The sequence below is a fragment of the Calypte anna genome, chromosome 5 (genome assembly GCF_003957555.1).
Source record: "Calypte anna isolate BGI_N300 chromosome 5, bCalAnn1_v1.p, whole genome shotgun sequence".
In the NCBI taxonomy this organism is placed as follows: domain Eukaryota; kingdom Metazoa; phylum Chordata; class Aves; order Apodiformes; family Trochilidae; genus Calypte; species Calypte anna.
Window position 1 is genome coordinate 9,523,144 of NC_044250.1, and position 26,049 is coordinate 9,549,192.

Below are 26,049 nucleotides of genomic sequence, written 5' to 3' on the forward strand. Positions count from 1 at the left end.
AATAAAATACTAAGAAAGCAGTATTTTCCAAGCAAAAGGGGGGAGAAAGTCCTGACAAATTAAACACCGTGTGACTTTGCATGAGATCATCAAACATTGTTACTGTAAAATGATGGGATTTCATCAGCAGGAGCCTGGAAAGACCCAGCACCTTTTTGTAAATGAGTTTCTCACTCTCTTTTTCAGTAAATGGGCTCCTGAGCGTGTTGAAGTAGGAAATTCCCTGGATCAGAGAGCCAAAAACTGTCCTATTATTCTACAAGTGTTAGTTTAAGCAGGGCAGAAGGGACTTGCAAAACTGAAAGATTGCTGAGCAGCTTCTGCCAACTTGTCTGTCCTCAGCACGAAGCAATCTGTGGAGTCAGTCCTGGTGCTTCAGGAGAGCTAAAGCAGTGAGGTGGAGTCTGAGCTGCTGAGCTCTGAGGTCAGGCAGAAAGGGCAGTGAGAGTCAGGAGTCCTGTAACTCTTTCAGGCCAAGCCACTTAACCACTCTTCATTCACTTTTAATCCCTGAACTGAAATGCAACTGAATATTGTTCATATTCATAAAACCTGAGTGGGTAATGGATGCTCACTCCTCAATAAATGCACATTCTTACTGTACTCTGACTTCCAAAAAATGTAGCTCTGGCCACATCCTGTTACTGAAAGCTATCTGAAGAAGATGTGCACAAATTTAATTAATTTTAAAAAAAATTTAAATTTAATTTAAATTATTTATTTTAAAATTTTAATTTACTAAATTAACTTTCAAAATGTAGAGTTCAAACCAACTCTGCAGTGTGCCACTGATGTCCCTGCTTATGGCAGAGAGATTGGACAAGGTGATCTTTATCTTTAAAGGTCCCTTCCAACCATTCTTTGAATTCTGTGATATCAGTTTTCTCCTACTATGGGTGATTCTTCTCATTTCTCAGAATGAGCTCACAACAGCAAAGCTAAACATGGCCTAGAGGGCTTGAAACCAGATACTGTCAGCTCTCTTCACTGTGCAGCTATGAATCCCATGAGGAAGGTAGTTTCAGGACCTGTGACCTGTTGACAAGGCGTTTTGGGCTTCTTGGCAGGTGATTTACCTTTGAGACTGCAAGTCACTGCTGACTTGCCAGTACTTTTGAGAGCTGTGAACCTAAGGCTGTGTGTTGGAAGAATACCCTTACCAGCTATGCAGTTGGAGCAATTTACTGTGGTGTGATTTGTGACATGCTCTTATTCTCAAAGAAATGTCATTGCCCAGAGGGAAGGGGCTGTTCAAGTGAACCTAGTAAGAAATCTAAAGTTGATAACATTATTTTTAATTATGATATTTATGTGTAACATTTTGAAGGTGTATGTAATCATATGCTTTGTAAGGTGTTGCATGTATCATCGTGAATGTGGAAAACTTCAATAAAAATGTGTGGTTTTATGATCTTTGAATGGAAGATTGAAAGTTATTTAATTATTTGCCTGTGTCCAACAATATTGATTTATAAGTCTGTGGAACTACTGTACTTTCAATAGAATATTTTTCTAATGGAAGTGTAGGCTTCTTGAGGAAGGACCATTTCATTAACTGTTACCCACTGATCAGGTTGGTTTGGTTTGGTTTTATTCCATTCTGTTGCTTGCCACTGGCCTTTGGAGAACATTTAACTGAAGCCATAAAGACAAAGCTTTGCTTCTCTTTCTTGTTGAATGAGTCTTATAGCTTCTATCTAGATAACTGCAGTGTAATGCCATGTAAACCAGAACCTCTTCCTTAACTGTGGTATCCCAACTACTTAGCAGCTTACACCTCGGGTGGGGGGGGGAACACTGCTGCTCTGCAGCCCCATTTCTCCTCAGTGGGAGTGGGTGGGGATTTTATAATTGCAATCAGGGATTACAAAGCCAATCCTTAAGTGCAGTTACTTTACAGGGACCTGGGATTTAAAAGATGGTCTCGTATCTCTAGGAAGAGATGTGGAAATTCTGCAGGTTATGCAAATCATGCTTTTCCCCTTTTACTCCTCTCCTGATGAGTCAACAAACCTTCTGAAAGGTGAAGCAACTGGAAAGGTGTTTCTTAGAGCATAAAGAAGTGAGGGACTCTGCCAACTGTATTTTCAATGTAGTGAATCAAAGGCAGTGAGAGGATTGGCAACGTGTCCTTAACCTCTGCTGTCCCCTTACTGACTTTAGCCCAGTCTGACTTTAGCCCCACCAAGTGTGAGGAGGCTGATTTAGGTTGCATCTTCAGGAATGGTAAAGGTGAGTATGCAGAGGTAATTCTAGGCAATTCACTACAAATTCTATATTGCAATAACCAACCAGAATCACTCATCACCTATCACTTGCTTTTGATCTTCTGACAACTTTGAGGACACCTACCTGAAGTTGTATAGAGTAGCAGGAAATTTAACTTCTAGGATGAAAAGAGTGTTTTCTGACATACATTTCTGTCCTGAAATGAAGCTCTAAGCAGTTGGTGGAGCATTTTCCATTGTTTTTGGCACAAGTTCTTTCTCTTTCTGTGGGCATGTTTACTTTTTGAAATGATGAAGAAACAGGAGTCCCCAAGCAGTGGAACTTCTGTACCAAAACAGCTTGATCACATAGGACCCCGAATGAGAGATAAATTCCTTTTGTGATAATTTGGTCACTGTGCTTTTATGAACAGAACTTTCCTCCTGTGATATTTCCGAGCTTTACTTGTAAGGTATCCACTGTAGGAAACTGGGATGAAATCTAATAGTTTGGTCTGAGGATGTATTTGAAGGAGAAGAAAATATCTCCTGCAGAGATCTCCTGCAATTTTTCCAGAAATTGCCCCAGTGCTCTGGACTTTCAGATTAAAGCAGACAACTTGGCACCTGTGCCCATAGGTATTGTCTGCCTGTTGGGGACAAAACCATGGTGTAGTGGGGATTTGCTGAGTCTTTTTTCCCTTTGCTAAAATGAAGAAATATGCTTCCTGATTCCTTTTGGTCAAATATGTCTGCTTTTATGTGTACAGATTATTGTCCACAATCTTAATAGCTCAGGAATTAGCTGCACATGTAAGGCATTATTTTGGGGTCTTTCCTCTTCTTTCCTACTGTATCGAACAGAAAAATTCCTAAGGCAAAACGTCAAAGGAATCATGATTAATACTGCTATGTTTTGTATTTGCGTATTGTGGCAGAACAGTAAAACCCTTTTTTTGAAATTATTTTGGCTTAATTTTCTTATTGCTGTCTCATTGGTGGTGAAGCAACTGGTTAATTAGTTTGATTTCTTTTTGTCTTTTTGTTCTTAAAAGCCAGCACAACAATTTACAAAACTCTGGTAACAACGGCTAATTTTGCAAACTATGGAAAAACTTGTCCTGGGTTTTTTTTCCAGGGTAAGATGCTGAGACCTTTCTGTATGGCTTTGTAGGCAGATTAATACATTTTTTTTTCTAGACCATAATGTTCTTTTGATAAGAAATTGTTTCTGTTCTCTCTGATAAGGAGAATTTAATCTCTTGGCCACAACAGCAGGCCAAAGACAAAGCAAGTCTTCCTTTTGCTGCTGTTTTTTTTTCTTAGTTTACTGTATACTTCAGAGATTTGAAACGTTGTGGCTAAAGTACTGCAGCTGCTGACCACAGAGGTATTTTGCTTCGAATGCTGTTAATTAAAAGCTAACAAATTTTAATAATTGGTTCGCTCCTACAGCCAGGGAGTAAGCTGTGCTCCTTCTTGATCAGTCTCCCATTTTTGCTGCAGTGGGAATCTTCTCTCTGACAATCCCCTTTTCTTGCAGAGGGAATCTTTAATCTGGGAGGCCAGCTGTTCTGCTGGAGATGGTAGATGCATTCAAGGCAGTGGTTTGCTTTGAGAATCTCATCTGTCTTTAAACTCAGGAAACTTGGAAAAACTGGGGGATTTAGAGGTGAGAAAAATGGCTTTGGACATGTTGAATGACCTGCTCACCTGCTCATCACCAACCTCACTTAACTGCTGCCACCCCTTGCCCTCGACTCTCTGGCTGAATGGTGTTTGGTATCTCAGAGACGCTTCGCAGTAGTTTTGCAGTGCGCAGACATCCTCTGCTTTACCTGCAGCCAGAAGAAATTTGGCAAATAACTCTAGTTTTCCCAAGGACTTGATTTTTTTTATTATTATTTCTTTCTGCTTCTAGGTGTCAGTCAGTTTCTCCACCACCTCTTCTGTCCCTGCGAAGAAGCCCAGCCTACCCCCTCAGTGACAGCGAGGACTCTTGCCGCTCTACCCGGCTCACCAGAGCCTCCAACTCCAGACCGCACCTCAAGGACTGGAGCAGCCGCACGTCCGCCCTGCCAAGCCCCCCCACCAGCCCATCGGACACCGAACCCCCAAGCCACCCTCTCAAAGCTGTCAGTGTGGGTGCTTTGGATAAAAGGCTCTCTGTATTCAAGTCTGAGGACCAAAAGGAGAGTCCAAAGGACGCCCAAGATGGGGACACGATAGGGAGCCACCCGCTTGCTCGGAGCACTCTGTCCTTGGGCACTGCCACCAACTTGAGGAACCTCTCCCTCAGCCGGGCGAGTGTCCGCTCCCAGGCACTGGACATCAGGCAGAAGATCACAGAATGGGAATGCCGCCGGGAGCTGTCTCCCAGGACCAGCATCTGTGTGGACAAGAGGGATGCTGGGGAGAGGTCGGGCAGTGAGAGCTGCCCCAGCGTGCTAACCTCTCCCTGCAGTGAGAAGACCTTTGATTTCAAAGGACTCAGGAGAATGAGCCGAACGTTTTCCGAGTGCTCTTACCCAGAAACAGAGGAGGAGGAATTTCTGGACAGGGATTCCTGCCATCGGTTTGAAAAGAGACCAGGCAGGAGTGAGACTCCTGCTGCTGCTTTCCTCAAAGGCCATGTGAGGAAAGAGTCCTCTGCTGTGCTCAACAGAATACAGAAGATCGAACAGGCACTGAAAGAGCAGCCTGGCAGAGGCCTCCCCCAGTTACCAAGTAGCTGTTACAGTGTTGACAAAGGGAGGAAAAAGTCTGTGACTTCGAATACTGTGGAGGGACTGAGTGAAACTCTAAGTGATAGCAAAGGAGGGAGTGTTATTTCGGGGAGTGAACCAGAGACACCTGCTGAGGCTGAGAAAAGCAGTAAGACAAAACAAGGGGTTACTGCAAACTTGGCTGGCCCTAAACTGCTCCTTGAAAGCCCAGCTAACACTGCAGTGAATCCTGTCCCCAAGCCCAAACGCACCTTTGAATATGAAGCAGACAAAAACCACAAAAGTAAACCAAGCAATGGCCTACCTCCATCTCCTACACCTGCTGCTCCTCCTCCCCTCCCATCCACCCCTGCACCCCCTGTGACCAGAAGGCAGAAGAAAGAGTCACGCTTTCACAGAAAATCCCAGAATAGGTAAAATTAATGGAAATGTCTTGTGCGCAATCTTAAAAGAAATAATTGTGCTGTCTTTTTAGTAATGTTTTACATTATCCCACTAATACAATGTTTTTGACTTGAGAAATGCTAGGGATAGTGTGCAAGACAAGTGTTTTTTCCTCTGGACTACAAATACACTGGGATGCACTGGTACAATACCTTTACATGTCTACAGTTTTGGAGTTCGCCAGCCTGCATTCCTCAAACCTTGAAAAGGCTCCAGGTCATGTGTGCTGAGGGTTATCTTGCTCGTTTTGGCACGTAATCTCTCACCTGAGATTCTTAAATGCTCTGGCAGTGTCAGCACAGCTGATCTGATTGTCCTGTCTGCTGGTTCACTGCAAAACATACCCACAGAGCGTGGGTTTCCAAAGCTTGTTACTACAGCAATTGTGTCAGCATTATGCAAGTTGATGATTTTATTCAATTCAGTGCTTAGAAGTGTTGTCTTGAACTGCTATCAATAGCTGTAGAGGATTCATGCAGAGAAAAAAGCATTTTGGCACAGAATGGTCTTTTTATCCTTCCTGAGTTAATAGGGAGCAGAGTATATGGCTACATTTCTCCAGCAGTCTGTGAATCTTGACCTGTTTAAACTACATGATTCTCTTTGAATTTTTGGAAATAGTACATGGATTTCTGCTCACCAGCTAGAATGCTGTAGGCAGAGCTGTTGTTGAGCATTCAAAGTATGACATTTGCAACAAGTTCGCCTATCTGTGAATGTGGATGATACCCACACACCCTCAGTATTTAATGATGAATTTTGCAAGTACCTGCTAATCAGCATCTCAAATGCACACAATCAGTTCAGTACCTGGTGCTTTATGTTGCTTCAGATGTCGGCACAACATGACCTGAAGTGCCCTGAGGCAGGAAAAGGATAAGTGAAGCCTTCAGATTCTGTTCTTTACTTTCAAGAGACACCTGCTTCTGAAATGGATCAAACAGCTCTGCTGATGTGTGTTATTTCTCTGAGAAAGGGAAGACATGGGGAAGAGTATCAAGCTTTGATTAGCAGTGCTAAGCTTTGAGTTTAGCCAATTGTCTGAGTTAGGAGTATTAAATCCAGATTTTAGTGAGAGTTTGTGAAATAAAACTAACCTCTTTTTGTTCAGCATAGCATTTCTAATGCACAGAAGATAATAATTTCTGGATACTCTTATATTCTGGATACTCTCTGAATTTCTTCTAGCCTTTATTGGAAAATTAAGGGGCAAGTTGTAAAGTGGTCCATGTGGTGGGTATTGGAGAGTAATAAATAACAGGAGATTATTCTTGAACAGAATCACTGTGTGACCTGCAGCTAAGTGATCAGAGTCAGTCCCCAGGTACATGCTCACACTGAGTTTGAGACCATACAGGTCATCTGAGAATCACAATATTTTGTTACAATGAGTTTGTCAGATAAAGTTTTGTTTCTTTCCAGAAGAGGTACAATTCCTGCTTGCAGCTGCTGTTCTGCAGGTTCAGTCTCCTGTCACAGCTGAGCTAGACAACAAGTTTCAGTAAAGAAACCTTAGTCTTGGGGGGGCTAGCAGGTATGAGCTGAAACCTAAAACAATATTTATCAATTGAAATTGTAATTAGTATAGTTGTAGATTTACAATGTTACCATATGTGCCTGATGATTCTTGCAAATCAGACTGACGTTCTACAAAGTAGGTTTCCATTCATCTGTAGTAGCTTTACCATAGTTTAGTGATGCATCTGATCTTACCTCTGATTAATGATGATCTCTGTAAGTTTAAATCAGCCTCCTAAAATCATAGGTTTGCTGGCTGACTTCAAGGCTAGATGGAAATCCTTTATAAAATCTTAACTTCACTGTCTTTGCTACTCTTCCTTCTCTAGTTACAGTAAGGGTAATTCCATCATTTACCAAGTGCTTGAGACCATACTAGTCATCTGACTATTTTGTTAATTGAACTCAATTTTGTTAATTGAAATCTCAGTCTCTAAACTGTTCTATTTTTGAGAACAGATATAATTAATTGTGTCTGTAGCTTGTAACTGTGTTTCAGATTGAACATAAGTGTGGTTTGTATTCACTGGAAGGTCATGAGAACGGACTGTGGATATTGAATCTTCTGATATTTTGGTTGAAAACACTGTGTTTCTTTGTGGTGACTAATTCAAGATTATAATAAAATTAAGAACATCCTGGATATTTGCCTGCTAGCACAGAGCCAGTCTGTATTCAGAGGACTTTGTGCCCATGGTGGCTTCTGCACTTAAGATTGATGTGGGCTGGATGTTCCCTGGTGGTTGGAAATCCTCTGGCATGGATGCCGAGCAGGAGAGCAATGCCACAGGAGAGGCTCAGAGCTTAGTGCCAGTGAACAAAACCGTTCCTGTGGTCCTATGAAGTGTCACTGCATCATAGCATTTCTGTGCAAGTTGGATATCTAGCTACCTTAGAGAGTCTCATTTATCAGGCAGGTATGTCTTCAGTGCCTAAGCATCTCTTACACCTGCCAGTAGGTGTGAAGGAATGCATAACTGGACCTGAAGTGCACAGCTTTTTTCTGCCACTATCCTGATGTGCATAACAGTGACCTGACTGTTCTGAAGATTGCAGAAATGAGAGAGAGAGAGAGAGAGAGGGGCTCCTAAAACCTGCCCCGGACCCATAAGTCCACTCCAGCAGACAAAAATGCTCTTGCCAAGTGCATTTCTGTTCACCAGTCACTGTATTGCCTGTGGGGAACCTCTTGAGCCAACAAGGATGTCTCATGAGACTGTGCCCCTGCCATACAGATCTACTGTCAGCTGGGGAGAAAAGGGGGTTGGTGGCTGTATGGTTTACTGTGCATCTAGTTGGGGTGTCAATAGGTGAAATGTGGGCATCAGCACAGCCACTGCAAGCCTTACAGCACCCCCAATTTTCACATCATCTCAACCTCAGCCCGAAATCAGTCAAATGAATGGCAGCCCTCAGACAGCTGCAGTGCAAACCATGTACTGCCCAGCTTCAGTGTTGATGTTGCCTCAGAGAACACGTGCTGGGCAAACAGGAGGATGGGCTTGGGCTGCTCTTCACCCAGAGCTGCTCAGGAGTGCTGGGACAGGTGTGAGTGAGAGGCTGTGCATCATCTCCTCTTCAAGTACCCGGGTGAAACACAAGTTCTATAGGTCCATCCAACCCAATTGCCCCTCAGTTTCCTGGCAGACAGCCCCAACCATCAGGCCCTGGGCTGCTCCTCTATCCTAGAGAGCTCCCACTTATTCTGTGCTTTGTCCTTTGCTGCCAGTGTTGGATGCAGGGTGTGCAGGGGAAGGGGATGACTTTCACATGAGTTTGCCTTTGGAATTTGCACACTGATCTTTATTCAGGAACAAATCTGAAAGTTCAGGACACATGTATTTCAGAAACATGTTTCCAAACACATGTTTCCAGAATCTTGTATTTTGATTCAGAAGAGGTGGCCATATGTTTCTGGGCCTCCTGGCAAGAGAAGATTGATTTCTAATCTGAGGACTGTGTTGCTAATTTAGTTTGTAAACTTTGAGAATTATCACACAGTCCCTTCATCTTTTCTCCATGTCCATAGATAGGGGAAAACAATACTTCCAACCTCACAAAAAAGTGTCACAAATTGATATACTAAGGACTGCTGTGAATATAGAACTTAAGGTCCTCTAAAAGTTGGTCCTTAAAGCATGATATGTAAGGTTTTTTTGGTATATATATATTTTTCTTTTTTTAGCAGAGCTAAGCTTAGTGCTTGAGTCAATTGCATTCTAGTTACTAATTATTTATTTCCTTTAAACTTTAGAAAATCCTTTGAATTTGAGGATGCCTCAAGCCTGCAATCCCTGTACCCTTCCTCCCCAACTGAAAATGGGACTGAGAGCCAGCATAAATTTGGATCCAAGAGCACTTTAGAAGAAAATGCCTATGAAGATATTGTAGGTAAGAAGTTGTTGGGGTACATGAGCCCAGAATGGGATATGGAGTAGTGGCTGAACTGTGTATTGTTGAAAAAAATGTTCTGTGCAAGAATGTTCAGTGCTGTCAGCAAAGAGAGATGAAATGGAGGGTAAATGGGCTTGATGCATCAGTGCAAACATAACACCCAGTCTGCACATGGGAGGTCTTGATTCCTTTGGACTTAATTGGGAGGTACTGGAAACAAACTGTTTGGTCAGGTTTTTGCTGTGCTTTTCAAAAACCAAATAATTATTTTTATCAAGACCTTGGCTTGAAGCCTTGAGCGGTGTAAAATGCAGAGAACTGAATTTGAGATAGCATTTACAGTGCTATCCAATAACAAGATTAACCTCACAGGCCTTGTGTGATCATCCTGAGCTTTTCAGGACTTCTGTGTGGGCTGCCCCAAAGCAGCTGTTTGTAGCACCATTCCTGGTTTCCCCTCAGTCCCAGTTGCTGGTTAAAGAAAAATTTCCTTTAGCTCTAGAGCCATAAGGAATGCACAACAAAAATGCTGTTTTGATTAAACTTCACAAGAAAACCATGTTTCTTTTGGTCTTAGAAGGAAATATATGGCCTATACATACATTCTTTTAACATCAAAAAAGTTGATATAATTACTGAAAATTGGGCAGCCCTTCAGAGCAAAATTTTTCCACCCTAGTGATGAATATCTGCTTTGTTTTTAACTATTTCAGTGTTGTATTATTACAACAGATACAAGGGGTACTTCATTTTGCTTTGGACAATGAATCTTTATCTACTGAAAAAACTGGAGGGCTACCAAGATAGTCAGGGGCCCTAGAGCACATGTCCTCTGAAGAGACACTGAGAAGCTGAGCTTGTTTAGTCTAGCAAAAACATGATCAGAGGCACTCTAAAACTGCTTACAAATGTTTGAAGGGCAAACAGAGACTATAGAACAGAAGTCTTCTTGCTCATATCAATTGGTACAGCAAGGAATAGTGGCCAAAAGTTGCAGCTTGGAGCTCCTTGTCCTTACACCCGAACTCTGTCTCTGGCTTGTCAGCCTCAGTGAAAACAGAAATTTACTCCTTCATCTATTCTCTCCTTCTATGCCATTAAAAAAAATGCTTTCAGAATAAGCATACACACAAATCACTATTGTTCGGTGTCTGTTAATAAAAGTGAGAGCTTATGTAGATACTAAAAAGTTTTTTTCTGTGGAGAGCATCCTTATATGATCACCACCCTTCTCCGTGAACAGTCAGACCACAGTGCAATTCACACTTGAAAGAGTATTGTACATTACTTATCTTTGATCAGAACCTGTAAATCTGCTGCCAGATGTTAGGTGGTAATGCTTCTTTTCCTTGCTGTGGTTTGTTAAATATGAAAATTAAATGTGTAGGACTGGTAAGAAACTTTCTTCAAATGAGAAGAAATCTAGGGTTCATTAAATGCTCTTCCAGCTCATGGAAACTATAGACCAGCTCCCTGCAGATTATAATTTGGGCATTTTGGCAGGGCACTGAGAAGAGAATGCAAAATTTCAGATCTGCGGACACACAGAACTTCATTGTTTTGTACTGCTTTTTAAGAACTTCTTTTAAGCACTTCATTTAATACAGGCAGTCCAGAGGGAATAACAAATCAGTATAATTCTTATAAACTGTGAAGCACGATTAAAGACAAGCCAAAGTAGTTTGATCTCCAACTTTAAAGAAACTATCAGAGTTTAGTGTATCACATCTGTGTAATTTTACCAGTAGTCCTCAACCCTAATCTCTAAGTAGCACTTCTGTGCTCATGCAGACCAGGTGTCTGTAAGAGGGAGTTTATATTCTAGATTGACATTTGCCTTCACAGCTGAGAAGAACTCCATCACTGCTGCTTTGAGCATTCTTTGCAAACATTTGCCCCTAAAGGTAATGGTGGGTTTGGTTTTTGGTTTGGTTTTGGTTCAGTTTTTTTTTTGGTGTCTGTACCTGGTTGAATCTTCCATCTCTCTAAAAGCTGGTAGGTAGTTAAAACACTGTCACTGTGATAATAAACAGCATAAAGTATCCTCCCACCCTAACTCCTGCAGAGTGACAACTTTTAATGCAAGTAACTGTAAAAACACAGGAAGAAAAAGGCTGTAAATATTGTGCAATGCTCTAAGCACTCTACTGTGAGACAAAACCATAAAAATAAATTCAGATTGGAAGGGTCTGGAGCAAGCTGATCCAACCTCTGCTCAGAGCAGAGCTAGTTTGAGTTAGATCAGGTTGCTTAGGGCTACATCTGGTTGAGTTTTCAAAGCAACTTAGGAGGATGGTTCCACTGCCTCTGTGCAGCCTGCTGCACTGCTTAACCTCCATTATGAAGAATTTTTTCTTGGTATCAATGTGAAGGAATTTTTCTTTCTATTCAGTCAGAATCTTCCTTGCTGAGGTCCCAGTTCTTTCAGACTTTTGTCATTTATATTGTATGCTCCAGCCCCCAAACATCTTAGTAGCCTTGCTTTATACTATCTCCAGTCTGTTGATGTCTCTCAGGTTCCTGTCAAGGTGTTCCTTCAGCTCACCAAGGTGCCTCAGGCCAGCAGCCCACCTCTCTTCTCTGTCTGTCCCGGGTATCCACATGGCACCATGTTGGGGTACTGAGTGCTCTCACTCAGACTGGTACAAAGATCAAAATACAGCTTCTAAGCATTTGAATGCTAGGACTAGAGCTACTGGTTTTGAGGTTACTTCATGACCTCATCAGTTGATGCATGTACACAATAAATCTTGGTCTTTCTCCTGGTACCATAACACAGTTTTCTTCATCAGGACACTGATGAATTGCTATGGCTAACTTGAGAGCTGGTTTGGAAAACCCAAAAGTTTTAAGGTACGCTAAACCCAAAAGTGATTGTGCTTTGGAATCCAGTGACATAATGAACCAGATACTTTGTTTAATTTTGTACTATTTTTGTGCACTTTAATGGATAAAATATCTGCATTTAAAGTTCAAGACATAGAGGACTGAAACACAGCAATCCAGTCTGCATTAATCAAGAAGCAGTTGTATAAAGGGGTGCACATTCCTAATACTAATCAGAGCTGTATTCCATTTGGAAGAAACCATGTGGACTTCATTCATCTTCTGTACTAGCCCTCACAGGAATGTGGCAGTTGTAGTAAACTTAACATTGTTTTGCTTCTTGTGGTTTCAAATGAGCCTTTAATCAGAACAAAATTGATGTGGCTTTATGAATCCAGTTGAGGGAAACCATGCTTGGCTTTGTGCAAATGCAAGAAACTACTGTAGTATTAAGAGATGTCTGAGATGGTTGCTTCTGCTGTGCTTGTGGACAACAGTATTTCCTGTCATCTGTACCATACGGTTTCAGTTTTCCCCTCTGTTCCCTTAAATGCAGCTGAGGTATTTAAATATTGTTCTTTAATCTCTGATGTCTCTGATGCATTTTTCACCTGGGAGCTAGAAGATAGCACTTGTTACCATCACCAAAAAAAGCTGAATGCGTGAAGTAAAGGTGAGGTTAAGGGCACAATAACAAGTTTAACTCAAGAAAATCTAGTAAAACCATATGAATTATACTGTGTGCTTGTATGAAGAATTGTGTTCCCGATTCAGAAATAAAATAGAGCAGAAGAAGTCTTTGACAGGGTGAGCCTTCTTAGTCTGTAACTTGTTGGAGTGCTGGACTCAGTAGAACAGTTGGAGATTTCCTCTAACAGAACTCTATGTAGATGTGTAGGTGACACATTGCTCAGCTGTGCTCTGGGTGTTGCTTTGTAGACTGAGAACGTGTAACTTGATGTCACACAACTCCACCTGTCCTGTCCAGGGAAAAGCCCTTTGAGCTTATAGCTGCCTGGCCCTCATTTAGTTTTTTTTTCCCAAGAAGAATGAAAGTTATTAAAATGTTTTTCTTCCCTAAAGAAAAGATCTGTGACTTACGGGGTTTTCTTGCCTCTCTGCTGTTTTTGAAGTCATAGGTAGACTGCTAAGCACATAGCCCAAGGGTACAATTATCAGATTATTCTTCTTCTAGTGGGTTTAATAACTTACTGGTGCAACCAGAAGAGCAGTTAATAAAGAAATTGGTTTATTTCAGCCACATATAATAATGCAGAGAGGTCTTGCCCCAGTAAGGTTCCCATGCTATCTGACTGGCTCACAGACAAGACTGCTGCTTACTCACAATGTTGCAATGGCACAAAGCATTCTAAGAACTCTGTTAATTAAAATGAAAGTCAAAGCTAGTGAATTACCCACTGTTAGAGTCCTCAGCTGAGATGAGACTGTGCTTTTCTTTGGGACGAGACTGGCCTGAGTTTCTTTGCCAGAGTTCTTTTGAGTGCTCACCATGTTGGGTTGTAGCAGGCAAACCCATGCTCTGTCTGGCTTGGCCACAGTTGGGATGTGGCTGTCAGTTTGGGGTGACATTAACCCTTCCTCTCTGTTGGTTGATAGGCTTCCTCATAGGCTTTTCCCCAGTCCATAGATCTCTTCCAGGTTTGGAATTGGTCTTTTGACAGTCCTCTCTGTCAAATTCCTGTGAGGAGGAACATGTCTGCTACTGACTTCTGACCAATGTCTGTGTGGACCTGTAAACAGGATCCTGAGTGTGGAGGAAATGCTGGTGCCTTAACCTTCCCTGTGGAGTCCAGAACAGCATGGCATTCTCTTTATCCCTCCTGGTAAGGCACCCTGTCTCTCCAAAACAAATTAGTTGCTTTGAATCCTGAAGTAAATTGGACATAGTGCATATCATGGAGCAAATAGGATGGTTTAGCTGTTTCACTGAATTCTCCATTACATGTGCCAAGAGCTGCAGAAATGATGACTGAGGTCCAGTTGGAAGGTGTTCCAGCTTGACATTGCTTTCAAATTAGAACATTTGCAAAGTTCTTCCAGTAGAAAAAGGTTAAAAAGCAAACTGATCTTTCCAGTAAAATCCCATCATCACATGCCACATTAGAGTCTGCCAGGGTTTCACATCACAATGTTTTCTGTCATATTATCAGCTGAAGCAAACTTGGACAGATTGCACCTCTGCCAGCAATGCTGTGCTAGTTGCTTCTCTGAAAAAAATTTTGGTTTTTCGTCAGACCTTTACCAGGTGGTTTCTGGTTAGCTGTTACTGAAAGGCAGAGCTAGAATTGATACAAAATGATGGTGCAGGCAGTGATCAGGGAAACATATGTTCCTGTCTTCTTCCACGTGCCCAGTCTGCCTCTCACAGTCTAAAAGGCATGTGAGATTTGGCAAGTGGAATAGTGGCAATTTTAGTAATAGACACTGTACAGTAATGGCAGCCAGAGCACATTAAATCAAACAGTATCCATATGGGCCTGTCAAAGGCAGGCCAAATACTTGAGCTGTCTGATCCTATTGATGACTGCCTGCTGCTTTCTTGCTACACTGGGATACATGGATTTCAGTTATTTTTAATAGTCATCTTGTGCTTCCTTTCTATTTTTCTCTGTGGAGTCTGTCTGACAGCTAAACCACCAGCTTCTTCTGATAGTGTCTGTCAGCTCTGTCACTTGGTTTTCTAGACAGTGCTGCAGGTCATTAAAACAGAGACTAAAATGACCATGAGGCTGTTCTCCTAAATTCTAATTTAAATTCCAGGACAGTACTGAAGTCTTCAGGGTTAAGCCTGTGTGAAGAGCCAGCAGCTTAGGCATGCTGATGATGTACTGTGCTAACAGTTGCTCATCAAATATTTTCATGAACATGATTTTGCTAAATCAATCAAATGCTAAATCAAGGAACTTGAAATTTCTTATTTATCGGGCATTCTAATTCTTCTCCATCTAATGCTTCGTTATGATTACAGCTCTAAGCTCTCACAGTTCCTGCAGAGATAGGAGGGAGCTGAAAGTATCTGCAGTGGTTCCTCTGCTTACTGCAAGGCAAAGCAAAACTGCCAAAGTTCAGAAAGCTCAGTCTGTTGCCTACAAACTCCACAGACCAGGGCTCAAGAGGCCAATTGTATTTTAATCTCATCACTTTAGGCTGTTTTTCTGAGAGCACAGCACAGAGCTGATACTCTGGGTTGTAGGATTGTAATTGGGTGTAACCTAGTACTGTTCAGAAATAACTATTCAAAGCAGCTATAATGTGTTCTAGCTGTAATTTGATATCGAGGTAGTTCCCCTTTCTTCAGACCCCTGGGGTAGCTGCCTCAGCTGAGATGTACAGTTTCAGTTTTTTCTGATGTTGAAAGAGCTCATCTACGTACTAAAGATCTAAGCTCAGACATTTTATGAGAGTGTGGAGATTTTGTGGTTTTCATCCATTTGATCTGAACATTCTCATAAATATCCCATAATAATTCTCATAAATATTTCCTCCAGCATTGGTGGTGTGAATCTGTGTTTGTGTAGCTTTATGAACAAGATGCGTAACTAATGTCTGCAGACCACACCTGGATTCTCACCATTGGTCCTTTGGATACAAGTGCCCAGAGATGCTGGTGAGCTGTAAATCTGCACAGTGCATGAATGCTGTGGTGTTCCCTCATGCAGTGCTGGCACCCAGAGATTCATTCTAATTTCTTCCTTTTCAATGGCAGTAAAAGCACGATTCCCCGGCCACCCTTCTCTGCTTGTTTCTTCCTTGCTCAGTTGTGTTTTATCTTAATCTTTTGCAAGGGTTTGTGTGCTGTCGCAGTGCGAGACGGAGACCTGTGCACCAAGTGGGCAAGAGTTGGATGAATTGGACTATATGTACAGCTGAGCAGATGCTATTGGCAGAGGGAAAAAAAAGTAATTCAAGGTTCTATAGGTGTCACCATTATGTGTGGAAAGGAACTGATGCTGCATCTTGTATCTGTTACAGAAACAGTGCAAAAGGTTGAGGAGATAAGTGCCACAAGCATCAGAGACTCTTACAGAATGTTCTCTTCAGTATTTCTGCTTGTCTACTATTCTGTTCTGATTCTGCCTATCTGGGCTCTTTTCCTGGCCGTTTTTTGCAACTATTTGCAGCTCCTTGCTTCTGGAGCTATGAGTGCCTTTTTCCCAAGTCTGTCCTGGCATAGCAGCTACAGCTTTCATCTGCAAGTTCATTATAATGTAAAATACATTAATTGCCCTACATTTTGTGCACATGCTCCAGCATGCAGGCAATGCACACTTTGTCATTTGTGAGGTGCTAACTCAGGAGCCTGGGCTCTCTACATAGCCAGGAGGGAAAGGTGGTGGGCTCCCAGCTTGGGAAATTAGCATCACCCTCTGGAGACTGTACCTCCCCTACAAACATTTGCTCCTAATGTAGGCATCCAAGTTAGCACAAGTTGATGAGCCCTTTCCTTTACTTGCATAGCTGCTGTTCTCACTTCTTGGCATTAAAAACAGGCAGGAGTTATAATCAGCACTCAGTGAATCACTCAGTTCTTCTGATAATTATTTCTTCCACCTAGAATGAAATGATGCATTCCATTGCTTTCTTTCATTTACAGAGAAGTGTCTGCCTGCATTTTTTCCCCTACTCAGCCTTACTTTTTACTCCTTTCTTGACATGAGACAGGGTTGCTGAGTCTCCCTCTGCTTCTCTTTGCCACCTGAGAGGATGAGCAAAAGAATGTTGTGTACCACCTCAAGGCTTGGTGGAGCTGATTAGAAGAACATCACAGAGTGGGGAATTGCAAATGCTGGAAGAAACTCATTGATGCTTAAGCTCAAGGCACTGCATTCCTCAGGACTGGTTTTGCTTTTTTTTTTCCCCCATGGACCAATCATTAAGTTGCCTGTGAGATCTGAAGATAAATGTGTAGATAAAAGTCCTATGTTAATTCAGCTGTTTGGTACACAGAATTCAAGAGAATGGGAAACCTGAAAAAAAAATGTTTATAAAGGGAACTGATCTGGAAGCATGGATGGTAGTTTTGCCAAAAGCTTGCTATTTCATGTGACCATATATATTCTGGGGTTCTGATGCAGCTTCCTTTGAAGTCAGTGATAGTGTGCTGTTGTGTGGTAGCTGATCAGCCTTAATAAGACAAGTCTGGCCTCCATACTGCATAATGTTTCTCCTTTTGGCATCCAACAGAGACATCCATATGGAAAGAACAAGGATGTTTCCTTGCTCTTTCATTGTAAATGTGTTTTGCAGCAAGTCCAAATGAATGCAAGAGAACTGCAACTTGCAGATTGTGAACATTCCCTACTTGGGACTGTAGAAGTGATGATGCTGAGCAGAAATGCAGAGATCAAAGCTTCAAACCTCTGAACCCACTGAGCTATGTGAAAGTTTCCCTCACTTTTGTTCTGGAACAACAGCCCCAGCCAACACCACAGCTCTTCCCCAGAGCCTCAGAATGGTGTGGGCCCTACATCTGCTGGTGGCAATCAGTTCCCAGGTCTTTCTTCCATGGAATGGAGTAGCAGTGCAGAGTGAGTGTTAAATGTTGCTCTAAATGCTGCTCATACATCTTTTTAGGGTACTCTCACACATCTTTTTAGCTTGCTGGCCAACCCAGTTTTCTTGTCACTTGTCCTTCCTATTCTTGGCATCCAGAAACAAGTTCTGTCTGGGCTGCCTAGTGCTCTTTTGCATCTCTGGGCTTCTTGTTTCATCCACCAGGAAGAGCATATATACTGAAAAATGGTGGTGGTCTAGGGACTAAAAATTGGTGAAGACCCAGACAAATTATCTCTTAGTTCACTGGCTGAACCTAACAACCAGACACTGGGTTCAAATGGCAAATAAGCCAAAACAGATTGTTTTAGACTGATTAGAGTATTTCATTAGCAAAGATGTAGTGGGGAAATTTATTCTTAAAAAAAACCCACAAAAACAACTTGTTCTCAAGGCATGAATTTAAAATGAAAAAAAAAAGAATCCTGAAAAAATGTCCTTTTTAAGCAAATGAGAAAAAAAAAGAAACAAGTTATTCTTGAACAGCAAGCCAGTCATCTGAAGAAACTCTCACAGCTCTAGGGAAAGTGTTTCTGTGGTGTTTCCACTGACCTCCAAGTTACACTGAAGAGGAATTTCGCCTGAGCTTTCTTTTGGTAGAGAATATGAGTCAGAAAAGCAGCCTCTGCTCATGGTTCCTTGCTCCTCCCTCTCCTCTCATCCAAGACTTTTCTGTTTCTATACTTAATATTTTAGGTCAACTTTAGTAATGTTGAGTTTAACTGGGCTCAAGCAATTCTCTTTTCCATACAAAGAAAATCACCCTAAAACTTTTACATGCTTTATACAATTTAATAAAGGTTTCTTTTCAACTGATGGGTCTGGATACTATGAGGACCAATGTAATAACATTTGTGTTCACCAGAAAGCATATGTTCACTCACTGCCTAATATAGCTGGGCAGTTTGAAATCTGCTCATCCATTCTAGAATGCTTACTTAACCTACACTTTACTTGGGCTTACAAGAAGTTTTGTTGTGCTGGTACAGTCCAATTAGCTGTGAGTAAGCAACAGCAATTTGCAAACTTGAACATTTATTGTTGTTATGCTTGGCATTTTGATCAATCAGTTTTGTAGTCCCTCCATAAGAGTTGTGGCTTTAAATCTTTGTAAGGCTATTTGTTCCTTAATTCTTATTCTATTCACTGCATTCATCAAAAGATCTTTCTTGTAAGTACCCCATGCAGCTGAAGGTGTTCTTCCCATGGGGTGTGTGGATTAACAATGATGGTAGTGCAGCCTCTAACATCAGATTCTCTCTGGATGAAATAATAAACTGTGACTGCCAATTCAAACATTCTCCAAGAGCAGCAGTTATTCAGGCTTCTAATTAAAACAAACCTAAACCATTCATTCTTGTGCTTACATTTAGCTAGAAATCTTAGTATGATGCTCCACCAAAGAAAAACTATTTTTACTTATACTGTGAGTATGTGAACTTGCTCAGCACAACTTACTACTATTATTGATGAATCAGGCAGTCTCCCACTTCCAGGTTTAACAATAAAGTAGAAAGCACAAAATACTTTTTGTTTCTATTGTACAATGAAGAAATGGAGTATTCTGCCTAGAAAAAAGGAACAAACTGGTAGTCAAATGAACTGAGGACTAATCCAGGCCTTACCCTCACTGAAAACAGCAATGCCTTAACTGTAACCTTTGCAAAAGTGGCTCCATGTCTTTCCTGTCCTGGGGAATCCAGATCTGGACACAGTCCTGCAGGTGGGGTCTCAGCACAGTGGAGTAGAGTAACAGAATGACCTCCCTGGACCTGCTGGCCATACTTCTTTCGATGCAGCCCAGAGTAAAGCTGGCTTTCTCAGCCGTGAGTGCACATTGCTGGCTCATGTCATGTTTTTTATCCACCAGTGTCTCCAAGTCCTTCTCTGCAGTCCCTCCATCCTCCTGCCTTGGGTGTTGCCCTGGTGCAGGTGCACCTGGCCTTGTGGAACTTCATGAGATTCATTTGGCCTCAGTTCTCAAGCTTATCCAGGTCTCTGTGAATGACATGATTAGCTGCTGTATTAGAAAGCCTGATGTGTTTCGAACACTTGGAGGATTTGGTATGGCCAGGGCAGGAATTCTTCCCTCATAATTTACAGTATCCAGTCTTCTCTCTCAGCATTGCTTAGCTGAAGTGTTCTTTCTTTTCCCTCTTTCAGGGAAAGAGAAAAGAAAAAGTAGTATCAAATAAAAGTTGTCTTATTGGATGTAAGGGTGGTATCTTGAGACCAGTTATTTATTGCTATTTCACACTGTGAGTAGCTGCTATAGATTTATAAAATCTAATGATACACTCTAAAGTAGTTGTGTGCCTTAGTTTTTACATATCAATAAATTTTCCACAGCTGTGGATGCTCAGAAGCACGTCTTGTGAAATCTTTGCAGTTTATTAAAAAAAAAAAAGCAGTAAGAAAAAAACAAACAAAAAAAACTTGTCAACCTCATAGCCAAGTTTTCCTCCAAATACTTCCAGCTGCAGCTAGAGGGATGAGTCATGCTGAAAGCTGAGCAGATTTTCTAAAAGCCTTTCACTTGGTTCACATGATTTTTTTTAACTCTACATTCTTGTCTGTTTTTCTTAAAAAAACCCAAAACAAAAATGTGAAGGCGAGTCACCCAAGGAAAACCCGTATGAGGATGTGGAGCTGAAAGGCCGTCATGCAGGCCGAAAATCCCATCAGCTCTCAGAGAATTCCCTGGATTCTTTGCACAGGATGTGGACGCCGCAGGACAGGAAATACACATCACCTCCCCAGGTAACAGCCTGATGGCAACTGGCTTTCTGTGCTTGCAGCTTATTTGAAACTTTAGCAAGAAAATAAATCATGGCATAGGAGGAAGAGCAGCCATGCTGAATGAGTAAATCTATCTGGGAAAAGAGGGATCAAATGCACAAATTGTTGCTGGGAACTGTCTTGGCAGCTGTAGCTCAGCTTCTCAGCACTGCACTGCAGCAGCTGACAGCTCTTTGTGCTGGCTGCAGCCTGATGAGTTTAAGCAGAATCCTTCTGCCTGTTGTTTGTGAGCTGAATATGCTCTAAATTACTTGTACGGCTGTACCTCTTTGTGAGTTGCCTCTGCATGTGTTGCTGGACTTTTTGCAGGGACAGGAGGGAAAAAGTCATCAGCTGCTTAATCTTGCTGATGTATTGTAACATGAGGCCGAGTGGGACTTTGCTACTGTGCAGTATGGAGCATGGCATCTTTTATTGTAAACTGGAGAAGGCCAAATATGCTTCCCCAATAAATGAGTGAAAAAGAAAATAATCTGAAAAACCTGAATGTCTGCATTTAACAAGGCTGTATAAGTTGCTTTTATGGCACAGAGTAAAAGACCAGGCACTCTTCAGTCTTTCCCCATTGTGGTGAATTTTCCAAAGCAGTCCAGTTTTTTGTGAACACTATAAAATGCCAGGTTACTTTGTTATTTATGGGATCATTGTGTTCATAAGGGACATGCTAAGTTTCATCACATACTTACTTTGGAGATTCAAATACCTTTTAAAGGAACTTTGTTTTGCACTGAATAAACAGAAAAATTGCAGTTGGACAACAGGTAACAACAATTTATATTTTTGTCTTGTAAAGACACCTAGAACAAAACTGAATATATTTTCTTCCACTTATTTTGTGTGCATGTGAACATCACAGTTCAAGAGACAAAAAAACTATCACCAGGGTTCTTACTGTGCACCTAACACATCATTTGTAAAACAGAAGTGCTTTTGGCAACGATACTGAGAAGGGAACAAGTGGAAAGTAGTAATCAAGCAGACCAAGGAGGAACAGAAAGAGCAGCTATAAAGAAACTCATAGTGAGAGACATACTATGAATAACAACTATTTTGAGGTCTTTGTGTGTTATCAGGAATTCTGTAGTGTCTAGAGGACCCATGGAGTGTAGCTTTAGGGTAAGAACCATGTAAGTCTGCACATACAACAACATACATACAACAATAAATATACTGTTTATTGTTTTCTGTTTTACATATAGTGTTCAAAGAATATGCAGCTTCGAATTACTTGTATGATGTTGCTTAGTAAATAAGATCTCTCTGGTATCTTTGAAACAGTGCTATCTTTATTGTGGTTGCTTCTTTTTGAAATGCTGCCTCGAGTTCCTTGCATGGAGTAAGTCCTGCTGTAATTGAGCTGTCATTGTGCTGATACATAAAGTGAAGAGACACTCAGAGCAGAGCAGCTATGGGCCTGGGTAATTCTCCAATGTCTAGAAATAGAAAAGTCCCAGTTTCCAGAAGAATGGCAGCTTTGGCAATTATTTATCACCCAGTTTTTCCAGCATAGCAACACAGCTGGATTAGCAACATGACTTATCAGTCACGGATGATGATAAACAAGATGGAGCAGATCAGAAGGTCAGCAGGCTTTCAACAATCATCTCCAAAAAGAAGTAATTTCATTAAAGTATAGACTTCTGCAGATTTTCCTGGCATAGCTAACCTGTGCTAAGCAGAGAACTCAGAAACACTGACCTGTAGTGATTTTGAGTCCCAAAATCCTTTTCCTTTTTTCCTTTCCCATTTGTTACTTTCAGTTTTTGAAGTCAGACATTGTATTTGTGATGCAAACCCCACACATACACAGACACCCATGGTCAGTCCCAGATACTAGGGTGCTGCAACAGGTAAACCCTCCAAGTAGTGCAGATGGGGAATCTATTACTTTTACTTGGTGCTTAATCCTGTCAGTAAGACTTTCCCTCCCCCCTACAGTGATAACACTGTTGTGTTTTAAAGGGAATTTTTTGTGAAAGCAGGACAAAGCTGCTACCTTGCCTTTACACACTGGCAAATCTTAAAGCATCTTAACACCACTGAAATACAGCAAGCTTGATTTTCTGCTTTCTTTTTCTAGGATAAGATAGCAACATCAGTGTAGTTGTTCTTGATTTTCACTACTGGAAGAGAAAGAGGCAGTTCAGGCCCATCGGGTCTGTACCAATGTCAGCCAAGCCTCTGAGTTAGGTTTGAAGGCTCAAAGAGCTGATGTGATGTGAGGACATGGAAATGCACCAAAGCCCAAAGTACTATTGTTTGGTTTATTTACTTTTAAAATCTTAGATATTGACCCCTAACTCTTTGTTTTGACCTTAAACCCTCTCTTCACACATATCCAGGAGGGCAGTGGCTCTCCTGGCATCACATCCTTGTGTAGCCACCACTGGCTGCTGAGGAAGGGTCTGCTCAAGCTGTTCTTGTTCCTGCAGCTCCCGTCCAAGCCCAGCAGTCAGTCCCTGCGCGTTGGGAACTGCTCAGACAGGAAGAGCCACCGCTTGCCCCGGCTGCCCAAGAGGCACAGCCAGGATGACATGCTGCTGCTGGCCCAGCTGGGAATTCCCTCCTCCCCTTCCAGCCTCAATGAGGACAGCCTGAGTACCACCAGTGAGCTGCTGTCCACACGACGGGCCAGGAGGATCCCCAAGGTACCAGCAGGGCGACTGGGTGTGTGCTGAGGATAGGTCTGCAGGAGCTTGCAAATTTCTATCCAGCCTTTAGCCATCACTGAAAGCTCTTTTTTTGTATCCTAAAGGAAAACTGCGGTCAAAACAGAAATATTAATTTTCAGGAGTCAAGGCCTGCTCCTTTTTAACATGCGTACTGTGAAAATCCCTTCCACAGGGAGAGAAACTGCCCTGTTCCAAGAGTAGCAAAGACCTGATTGTCATCTTCTCATTAAGTTGATTTTGAGCCAGCTCTGTTTTCCACACTTTCTTTTAAGCTCTGTGGGCCAGGGCACTGTTGTGTGCCTAACTTGATGATTTTGAATGGGTGATGGTAAGCAACTATTATTTCTAATATCCAGCAACATTTGAAGTGAGGTTTTTTTGCCCATCCTTTGTTTACTTATCTCAGGAAATTAACTGTCATTGGCCTAACGTTTCCCTTCATTTACTCACAACTTACCCTATCTTGGTAATCCCATTGTCTTAATGGATTTGAAGTAAAAATTTTCCATATTTCAAGGACTTTTCCAGTTCAAAATGGGATGTGAAAAAACCCCAAGCCACCACAAAACTGAAACCCAACAAATCTTTTCTAGAACAGTATCAACAAAGAGGGGGGAAAACTGGTGATATATTTATTTTTGGCTTGCGAACAAAGTTCTTGGTTTTGAGCAAAACTTGGAAAGTTTGGCCATTAGTTTTGTACGCAACTTCCTTTTTTAAGTATTTTATTTAAGAGACATTTTTTTCATATGAAATCATGTTTTCAGCAAATGAATAAATAAGTTATTCAAACATATGGAATTCAAATTAAGAGAGTTAAGAAATGTACTTTGAAATAGTAAAAGCTTTGGTGGATTTCAGTTGGCCTGTCATCTGTGGTCAAACACTTTGGATAGATTAACTTAAAGTCACCTGACAGAAGGGTGTTTGGTCTTACTGATGCCTCATTTTCTTATTTTGCAGCTTGTCCAGAGAATCAATTCCATTTACAGTGCAAAAAGGGGGAAAAAACGACTGAAGAAACTATCTCTGTCCAATATTGAGACTGCATCCCTACGAGGTATGGCACAAGCATCACAGTTCAGTGAATCCATCTGAATATGACAGGATTAACAGATTCCCTTCTTTCCTCTGCATCGACTCCAGGCTCTGCTCTGTTTAGACCTTTCTCCTCTGAACAATGTTAACTTTCTCTCTGCAAGAGGAGAATCAGCTAAAAATAAATGGGAGTCTCAACATCGCTTATCCTATTAATCCCGTGATCAGATACACTTATCCAGCTTCTTCTTTAGTTCACTTTTTGAGTAATTTGAATCTGTAAGTTTTTTCCAAAATTGACAATTTTGACCTTGTAATCCATTCATGCTTTTTCCTGGTGTGTGAATGTTACACTGCAGTTCAGATTACTCCTGGAAAGGCAGGGGCCAAAAAGAAATTCAGGCCATGTTTGTAGTAGGAATACAATAAAGCTTTAATGCAAGCACAGCTCAGAAATACATCTTGTCATAACGTTACTCTAGCCCAGTTTGGTGAATTCTGGTGATTGAAAACATCATCCAAAGTTTTAAGGCTTCCTTTGACTTCACGAGTGCTGCATAACTTTAAAAAAATAATAAAAAAAGATACCTGAAAAGTAGTTGCTAGGGTTAAAAATCCATTGTCCAAATGGCACATTCACCTCTGTAATTTAATATAAGCAGGGGTCCAGTGAAATCAGTTGCTGTAAAACAGAATTAAGTTTGCACTTTCATCAAAATGAAGCTCTTATTCTCAAACAAAATTGAAACTTAATCCAAGGAAAACACAATATAGAGGAGTCATTCAAATGTTATTTCAAGATATTTTAATACTGAGGAGAGAGCATGTGTGGACCACAAAGCTCAGTGTGAGGTATGATTTTTCCCAGTTTCACGACAGTAAACCAAGTTTATGTTTGCTTTGGTTTTGCATTAACTGATCCCTCTGATCCCTCTTTCTACTTTGCAGATGAGAACAGTGAGAGTGAGAGTGACTCAGATGACAGGTTTAAAGGTAAGTGATCAACATTCAATAACTTCCAGTCAACCACTATTACAGACCTTATCCACATACTTTCTCCTGCTACTCCACATTGTTCCTGTCAATGGCCTTTTTTTCCCTTCCTGAACTATGGTAATTCCATTACTGCAGAGCTTATGAAGTTTCCAGCCCAGGAGTATGAATGTGGAAAAGCAAGGTTAAAAGACGCTGTGAGGCTCTAACAAGGATTTGGCAACTGTGTCATATAATGAAGAACAGGACCTTTGATAGACTTTCTTTGTCAGCCATTTCACAGATACTGATATTTTTCAGACTGACTACTGGGTGCAAGCTTAGAGGGATGAGATTGGATAAATTTTCCCTTCTCTTATTCATACACTGCTTTAAGTGTTTATTGCTAGCTGCTGTTGGAGGCAAGATTCTGGGTCTGATCCAGTGTAGCAGTTCTTACAATCTTTTATAGGTCTGCAGTCTCCAAATCATAGAAATTCCTTTATCAGTGCACATCCCCTGCACAAATTCTGCTTGAGCCAGGCCAGTAAAGTAGTCCCTCATTTTCTAAGAGTCCTGATTCACAGAGAGAACTATTAAAAATTGAAGGCCACAACAGCAGATTTTATTACTAAAAACCTATCAGGGTTTTAGTAAGGAAGAGGAAAAAAAAAAAAAAAGAAGATCCTGTGTGACGTTATACTTACATCGATGTTCACAGGGCCCCTTGAGCCAAAGATCCAGTTTTCACATGTGGCAGGACAGAATTCACTGGCTCCCCATCTGCTAGGCTGGGCTCTTTGGTTTCACCTCTTGCAAATAAGCAGCAATGGCCAACAGCATGGGGCTACCTCAAGGCAGAATGAGGCAGGCTAATTC

At 41.4% G+C, this 26,049-nt stretch overlaps 1 protein-coding gene across 2 annotated transcripts in view; it reads left to right on the top strand.

Moving 5' to 3' along the window:
* ST5 (suppression of tumorigenicity 5) overlaps nt 1-26,049 on the top strand; it is a 120,563-nt gene that overhangs the window by 62,533 nt on the left and 31,981 nt on the right. For both annotated transcript variants that reach the window (XM_030451220.1, XM_030451221.1), the window contains 6 exons: nt 4,129-5,346; nt 9,150-9,286; nt 20,301-20,449; nt 22,921-23,136; nt 24,124-24,220; nt 25,147-25,191. In XM_030451220.1, coding sequence (XP_030307080.1) covers nt 4,129-5,346; nt 9,150-9,286; nt 20,301-20,449; nt 22,921-23,136; nt 24,124-24,220; nt 25,147-25,191 — 1,862 coding nt within the window. The remainder of the gene's footprint in view (nt 1-4,128; nt 5,347-9,149; nt 9,287-20,300; nt 20,450-22,920; nt 23,137-24,123; nt 24,221-25,146; nt 25,192-26,049) is intronic.